Source organism: Glandiceps talaboti, chromosome 21, assembly GCF_964340395.1.
Source record: "Glandiceps talaboti chromosome 21, keGlaTala1.1, whole genome shotgun sequence".
NCBI classification, from domain to species: Eukaryota; Metazoa; Hemichordata; class Enteropneusta; family Spengelidae; genus Glandiceps; species Glandiceps talaboti.
The window spans coordinates 19,374,895-19,383,956 of NC_135569.1; the positions used below are offsets into that span (position 1 = coordinate 19,374,895).

The window sequence follows — 9,062 nt, forward strand, 5'->3', positions numbered from 1 at the left end:
CACTTTCAATTATCGGTATGGGAAAAGACGTCGATCAAAGCGTATCTGCCCTTAGCGGTATGGGAAAAGAAGTCGATCAAAGCATCTCTGCCCTTAGGCAGAAGTGATGTGTTAACCTACACACTAATTCTGCTGTCTGCTATGGCAGGAAGAGACGTAAGGACCATGAGAAGTTTTGTTTATGGTGAGTTCTGCTAGCAATTCAAACAGCATGACGTGTTGTCAAAGTTTAAATCTAGTAGAATGAGTAACATAGATCATACTTTAGCTCCCATGAACTACATTTTGCCATTAATACATGTAATAGGAAGTCTGCAAAAATCATTCATTGTAAGGGTATTTAAGGGAGAGAAGTTTACCTATTGGTGAGTTACCATACTTTGTGATGTTTAGAACTACACACATAAGTTTACCTATTGGTGAGTTACCATACTTTGTGATGTGTGGAACTACACACATAAGTTTACCTATTGGTGAGTTACCATACTTTGTGATGTGTGGAACTACACATAAGTTTACCTATTGGTGAGTTACCATACTTTGTGATGTGTAGAACTCCACACATAAGTTTACCTATTGGTGAGTTACCATACTTTGTGATGTGTGGAACTCCACACATAAGTTTACCTATTGGTGAGTTACCATACTTTGTGATGTGTAGAACTACACACATAAGTTTACCTATTGGTGAGTTACCATACTTTGTGATGTGTGGAACTACACACATAAGTTTACCTATTGGTGAGTTACCATACTTTGTGATGTGTAGAACTCCACACATAAGTTTACCTATTGGTGAGTTACCATACTTTGTGATGTGTGGAACTACACACATAAGTTTACCTATTGGTGAGTTACCATACTTTGTGATGTGTGGAACTCCACACATAAGTTTACCTATTGGTGAGTTACCATACTTTGTGATGTGTGGAACTCCACACATAAGTTTACCTATTGGTGAGTTACCATACTTTGTGATGTGTGGAACTACACACATAAGTTTACCTATTGGTGAGTTACCATACTTTGTGATGTGTAGAACTCCACACATAAGTTTACCTATTGGTGAGTTACCATACTTTGTGATGTGTAGAACTACACACATAAGTTTACCTATTGGTGAGTTACCATACTTTGTGATGTGTGGAACTACACACATACAAATGTAAGTTTACCTATTGGTGAGTTACCATACTTTGTGATATGTAGAACTACACACATAAGTTTACCTATTGGTGAGTTACCATATTTTGTGATGTGTGGAACTCCACACATAACTTTACCTATTGGTGAGTTACCATACTTTGTGATGTGTGGAACTCCACACATAAGTTTACCTATTGGTGAGTTACCATACTTTGTGATGTGTGGAACTCCACACATAAGTTTACCTATTGGTGAGTTAACATACTTTGTGATGTGTGGAACTCCACACATAAGTTTACCTATTGGTGAGTTACCATACTTTGTGATGTGTGGAACTACACACAGAAGTTTACCTATTGGTGAGTTATCATACTTTGTGATGTACAGCATCAAGTCATCATGTGTACCAAAACTATCCACTTACAAATACAGCACTTAAGTCATGATGTAGAGAAGTGAATATTAAACTTACTGTGTTTAGTATTTCATATCTTTTCTTGGAGTCAACCACACTTATCTGAAAAGAAACAAACAATATAAAATAGGGTAAAAGCAGTAAGTAGGTAAAATCTACCAGCTATGCCAAAAATATTGACTGAATACCTTTTAAAAACATCAGGTAAATTTATGTTATTACATTTTTGTATAATATCAACCATGCATGGCATGCCTACTGTCTCATTCTTGTATCTTGTAGTATATATTTTAAAATAAGTCAAACACTAACAAAGTTATCTAAGGATTATATTTTTTATCAGAATAGTCATCTATAAGTCTAACAATACATAAAATATATTTTAGCAAGAAAATTAAATATTAGAAATTGAAGCTCTAAAAAAGTGTTGATTAAGAGGTTAGCATGTTTTCAACATTACTCAATTTCAAAGATTTTTTCACAATGTTGCTGATATGAATATCTTCAAGTGGCTTTGCAAAGATAATCTCCTGGTATGACATCATAGAGAATTTGATTCCCTCAATGTTGGCAGTATCATAGGTGAGGAGGGGTACTGACATTAGGGTAATATCATAGGTGAGGAGGGGTACTGACATTAGGGTAATATCATAGGTGAGGAGGGGTACTGACATTAGGGTAATATCATAGGTGAGGAGGGGTACTGACATTAGGGTAATATCATAGGTGAGGAGGGGTACTGACATTAGGGTAATATCATAGGTGAGGAGGGGTACTGACATTTGGGTAATATCATAGGTGAGGAGGGGTACTGACATGTTGGCAGTATCATAGGTGAGGAGGGGTACTGACATTAGGGTAATATCATAGGTGAGGAGGGGTACTGACATTAGGGTAATATCATAGGTGAGGAAGGGTACTGACATTAGGGTAATATCATAGGTGAGGAGGGGTACTGACATTAAGGTAATATCATAGGTGAGGAGGGGTACTGACATTAGGGTAGTATCATAGGTGAGGAGGGGTACTGACATTAAGGTAATATCATAGGTGAGGAGGGGTACTGACATTAGGGTAATATCATAGGTGAGGAGGGGTACTGACATTAGGGTAATATCATAGGTGAGGAGGGGTACTGACATTAAGGTAATATCATAGGTGAGGAGGGGTACTGACATTAAGGTAATATCATAGGTGAGGAGGGGTACTGACATTAGGGTAATATCATAGGTGAGGAGGGGTACTGACATTAGGGTAATATCATAGGTGAGGAGGGGTACTGACATTAGGGTAGTATCATAGGTGAGGAGGGGTACTGACATTAGGGTAGTATCATAGGTGAGGAGGGGTACTGACATTAGGGTAGTATCATAGGTGAGGAGGGGTACTGACATTAGGGTAGTATCATAGGTGAGGAGGGGTACTGACATTAGGGTAGTATCATAGGTGAGGAGGGGTACTGACATTAGGGTAGTATCATAGGTGAGGAAGGGTACTGACATTAAGGTAATATCATAGGTGAGGAGGGGTACTGACATTAGGGTAGTATCATAGGTGAGGAGGGGTACTGACATTAGGGTAGTATCATAGGTGAGGAGGGGTACTGACATTAGGGTAGTATCATAGGTGAGGAGGGGTACTGACATTAGGGTAGTATCATAGGTGAGGAGGGGTACTGACATTAGGGTAGTATCATAGGTGAGGAGGGGTACTGACATTAGGGTAGTATCATAGGTGAGGAGGGGTACTGACATTAGGGTAGTATCATAGGTGAGGAGGGGTACTGACATTAGGGTAGTATCATAGGTGAGGAGGGGTACTGACATTAGGGTAGTATCATAGGTGAGGAAGGGTACTGACATTAAGGTAATATCATAGGTGAGGAGGGGTACTGACATTAGGGTAGTATCATAGGTGAGGAGGGGTACTGACATTAGGGTAGTATCATAGGTGAGGAGGGGTACTGACATTAGGGTAGTATCATAGGTGAGGAGGGGTACTGACATTAGGGTAGTATCATAGGTGAGGAGGGGTACTGACATTAGGGTAGTATCATAGGTGAGGAAGGGTACTGACAATCATGGCTCAAAGATGACTGACATCACATGAATGAGAAATATCGAGACTATTTATTTACTTACTTATTCATTTATTTATTTATTATATACAGTCAAACCTGTCTTAGCGGTCACCCTGACAGAGCGGCCACCTTCTCTAAGCGGTCACTTTGAGGCAGTCCCATGCAATTTTACATGTTAATGACACTTGATAGAACGGCCACCTCTTTAACGCGGTCAGCGGCCACCTATTACCGGCCCAATTTGGTAATTATACCGTGTATAACGGTCGGTATCTTTGAGTTGAAACTCTCAATTGAAATAGAATGTCGTCAGAGGTTGTCCGATGTTTTATTTTATCGCCGTATCGGTGTGAAAACACACACCTCCTTTGGTTAACAATAGGCACTGCACTACGGAAACAAGACAATGACGTAGTTGGTTCATGTTATTCACTACAGCCACACTGTGGGCATCACCCGGTAACATCAAACAGGGTGACCATACCGCCAATAGACCCACAGTAATGTCAACGATACCCGTTTAACACTTGCTGCAGTGCCGAAAGGAGTCAGAAACTTTACCGTACAAAGAAACATGAAAGTACAGTTGACAGGTCGTAGGTCAAAGTGCGTCATCACGTAACACGTGAACCACAGTCACTCTGTGCGTGAACGTAAACAAAACATCAATGGCGGCAACTGTGTTTCGGAGCGAGAGCTTCATACATGTACCATTCTATGCTTTTGCATCGTAGCTATCACGTCGTAACAAATTGTATCGCAGCATTATTTACCGTTTATCATCGAAACCATGGCGAAGGCTGTTCGGAAGACGTTGACTTTGAATGAGAAGGTCGAGATTATCAGTCTGTACAAAGCGACTGGTTGTTCTGTGGGCTCACGCAAACTGGCTGAGAAGTATGGTGTTGGGCGTACCCAGATACTGATCATAAAGAAACGCAAGTCTGAATTTTTGGAGGAGTTCGAAAGCAACGCACCAGGTGATCGTAAAAGAAAGATTTGAAAGACGAAAAACTGTGTTACATAAATTTGTAATTGGACTAGACTATTCATGATTGATATTTTTCACAGAAACTGCAAAATTACTTCTAGAATGTATGCAAAGCAGAGTTGTCATTGAATTGTAAATACATGTACATGTATTTTTGATGTGAGATTAAATAATTAGTTTTTAAACCCTTAATATTATGTTGTATTTAGTTTGTGTCCCCACTTCTCTTAACTTCTAAATGTTTTGGCCACCTGATTACAAAAACAACCAACCCTCTACAGAAAGGCCACCTCTCTATAGTGGCCACATTTTGTTAGTCCCTTGGCTGACCACTATACACAGGTTTGACTGTACTCCAATGCTGTATGTGCAAAGACTGACCTGGTAGCTGATGATGATTTTAACTAAAATACTTTCAAATTTGAGGTGAACAGGTATTAATTTTATGAAGTGAGCCGTGCTATAAGAACCAGCTTTATAATCAGTTGTCAGAAAGTACCGAGTGACTCCATACCTTGCTACGACTTATACATTGACTCCATACCTTACTACGACTTATACATTGACTCCATACCTTGCTACTACTTATACATTGACTATTCAGGTAGAGAACAATTTGTCAATGAGGCCAAGGAGACATTATTCAAAATCATGACTCTATATCTGAACATTATGAATGAATCACTATTCAGTGAACTATATTTATAGTATTAAAATTGAGACACTGGCCACTGGTAGCTGTCAATATCCTAATAACATACCTGGCATACATAGTCCAATGCTGTATGTGCAAAGGCAGACCTGGTAGCTGTCAATATCCTAATAACATACCTGGCATACATAGTCCAATGCTGTATGTGCAAAGGCAGACCTGGTAGCTGTCAATACACTAATAACATACCTGGCATACATAGTCCAATGCTGTATGTGCAAAGGCAGACCTGGTAGCTGTCAATATCCTAATAACATACCTGGCATACATAGTCCAATGCTGTATGTGCAAAGGCAGACCTGGTAGCTGTCAATATCCTAATAACATACCTGGCATACATAGTCCAATGCTGTATGTGCAAAGGCAGACCTGGTAGCTGTCAATATCCTAATAACATACCTGGCATACATAGTCCAATGCTGTATGTGCAAAGGCAGACCTGGTAGCTGTCAATATCTTAATAACATACCTGGCATACATAGTCCAATGCTGTATGTGCAAAGGCAGACCTGGTAGCTGTCAATATCCTAATAACATACCTGGCATACATAGTCCAATGCTGTATGTGCAAAGGCAGACCTGGTAGCTGTCAATATCCTAATAACATACCTGGCATACATAGTCCAATGCTGTATGTGCAAAGGCAGACCTGGTAGCTGTCAATATCCTAATAACATACCTGGCATACATAGTCCAATGCTGTATGTGCAAAGGCAGACCTGGTAGCTGTCAATATCCTAATAACATACCTGGCATACATAGTCCAATGCTGTATGTGCAAAGGCAGACCTGGTAGCTGTCAATATCTTAATAACATACCTGGCATACATAGTCCAATGCTGTATGTGCAAAGGCAGACCTGGTAGCTGTCAATATCCTAATAACATACCTGGCATACATAGTCCAATGCTGTATGTGCAAAGGCAGACCTTGTAGCTGTCAATATCCTAATAACATACCTGGCATACATAGTCCAATGCTGTATGTGCAAAGGCAGACCTGGTAGCTGTCAATATCCTAATAACATACCTGGCATACATAGTCCAATGCTGTATGTGCAAAGGCAGACCTGGTAGCTGTCAATATCCTAATAACATACCTGGCATACATAGTCCAATGCTGTATGTGCAAAGGCAGACCTGGTAGCTGTCAATATCCTAATAACATACCTGGCATACATAGTCCAATGCTGTATGTGCAAAGGCAGACCTGGTAGCTGTCAATATCCTAATAACATACCTGGCATACATAGTCCAATGCTGTATGTGCAAAGGCAGACCTGGTAGCTGTCAATATCCTGATAACATACCTGGCATACATAGTCCAATGCTGTATGTGCAAAGGCAGACCTGGTAGCTGTCAATACACTAATAACATACCTGGCATACATAGTCCAATGCTGTATGTGCAAAGGCAGACCTGGTAGCTGTCAATATCCTAATAACATACCTGGCATACATAGTCCAATGCTGTATGTGCAAAGGCAGACCTGGTAGCTGTCAATATCCTAATAACATACCTGGCATACATAGTCCAATGCTGTATGTGCAAAGGCAGACCTGGTGGCTGTCAATATCCTAATAACATACCTGGCATACATAGTCCAATGCTGTATGTGCAAAGGCAGACCTGGTGGCTGTCAATATCCTAATAACATACCTGGCATACATAGTCCAATGCTGTATGTGCAAAGGCAGACCTTATAGCTGTCAATATCCTAATAACATACCTGTCATACATAGTCCAATGCTGTATGTGCAAAGGCAGACCTGGTAGCTGTCAATATCCTAATAACATACCTGGCATACATAGTCCAATGCTGTATGTGCAAAGGCAGACCTGGTGGCTGCCAATATCCTAATAACATACCTGGCATACATAGTCCAATGCTGTATGTGCAAAGGCAGACCTTATAGCTGTCAATATCCTAATAACATACCTGGCATACATAGTCCAATGCTGTATGTGCAAAGGCAGACCTGGTAGCTGTCAATACATTGTACGTGTCTTCAGCCTCTCCTGGTTTGGCCTTATTGACCTGGGCATGTTTGGCAAATGCATTCTCCAGATCATCACTGATTTTATCAAACACTCGTTTGGTTTCTTTCACTTTCCTTATTTCTCTGGAAAGATAACAAATAAAATTAACATATTATTTAAATACCGGTATGTAGTCAAGGGTAAGCCTGAGTAACATTATATTATATTTTTAACTGTATGAGAGACAGTGATAGATCATCAATGTTTATATCGTTACTCTTAATAGTTTTTTATCTAATATTTGGGATATAAAATCATTCAATACTATAGTACATATGATTTCAAAATATCATCTATGGTATTGCAGCACAATAGTAAAATCTGTTATATTCCAAAAAAAAATGTTTATTAATATGCAAATCAATATTTGTTACCCAGGCAATATGTACCATTCTTAGACTGTTGGTATGGCGTCGTTTTGTTGATAGAATGATTTCATCAGTACTTTCAGTATGGAGTTCTAATAGTAGAATGATTTCATCAGTACTTTTAGTATGGAGTTCTAATAGTAGAATGATTTCATCAGTACTTTCAGTATGGAGTTCTAATAGTAGAATGATTTCATCAGTACTTTTAGTATGGAGTTCTAATAGTAGAATGATTTCATCAGTACTTTCAGTATGGAGTTCTAATAATAGAATGATTTCATCAGTACTTTCACTATGGAGTTCTAATAGTAGAATGATTTCATCAATACTTTCAGTATGGAGTTCTAATAGTAGAATGATTTCATCAGTACTTTTAGTATGGAGTTCTAATAGTAGAATGATTTCATCAGTACTTTCAGTATGGAGTTCTAATAGTAGAATGATTTCATCAGTACTTTCAGTATGGAGTTCTAATAGTAGAATGATTTCATCAGTACTTTTAGTATGGAGTTCTAATAGTACAATGATTTCATCAATACTTTCACTATGGAGTTCTAATAGTAGAATGATTTCATCAGTACCTTTAGTATGGAGTTCTAATAATAGAATGATTTCATCAGTACTTTCACTATGGAGTTCTAATAGTACAATGATTTCATCAGTACTTTCACTATGGAGTTCTAATAGTACAATGATTTCATCAGTACTTTCACTATGGAGTTCTAATAATAGAATGATTTCATCAGTACTTTCACTATGGCGTTCTAATAGTAGAATGATTTCATCAGTACTTTCAGTATGGAGTTCTAATAAATAGAATGATTTCATCAGTACTTTCAGTATGGAGTTCTAATAGTAGAATGATTTCATCAGTACTTTCAGTATGGAGTTCTAATAGTAGAATGATTTCATCAGTACTTTCACTATGGAGTTCTAATAATAGAATGATTTCATCAGTACTTTCACTATGGAGTTCTAATAGTAGAATGATTTCATCAGTACTTTCACTATGGAGTTCTAATAAATAGAATGATTTCATCAGTACTTTCAGTATGGAGTTCTAATAATAGAATGATTTCATCAGTACTTTCACTATGGAGTTCTAATAGTAGAATGATTTCATCAGTACTTTCACTATGGAGTTCTAATAGTAGAATGATTTCATCAGTACTTTCACTATGGAGTTCTAATAGTAGAATGATTTCATCAGTACTTTCACTATGGAGTTCTAATAATAGAATGATTTCATCAGTACTTTCACTATGGAGTTCTAATAGTAGAATGATTTTATCAGTACTTTCACTATGGAG

General features: G+C 38.3%; 1 protein-coding gene across 1 annotated transcript in view; it reads right to left on the reverse strand.

Annotated features, from left to right (window-relative positions):
- LOC144451326 (arf-GAP with coiled-coil, ANK repeat and PH domain-containing protein 2-like) overlaps positions 1 to 9,062 on the reverse strand; it is a gene marked incomplete at its 5' end in the record, with an annotated part of 103,380 nt that overhangs the window by 88,024 nt on the left and 6,294 nt on the right. The window contains 2 exons of the mRNA XM_078142131.1: positions 1,619 to 1,663; positions 7,284 to 7,467. Coding sequence (XP_077998257.1) covers positions 1,619 to 1,663; positions 7,284 to 7,467 — 229 coding nt within the window. The remainder of the gene's footprint in view (positions 1 to 1,618; positions 1,664 to 7,283; positions 7,468 to 9,062) is intronic.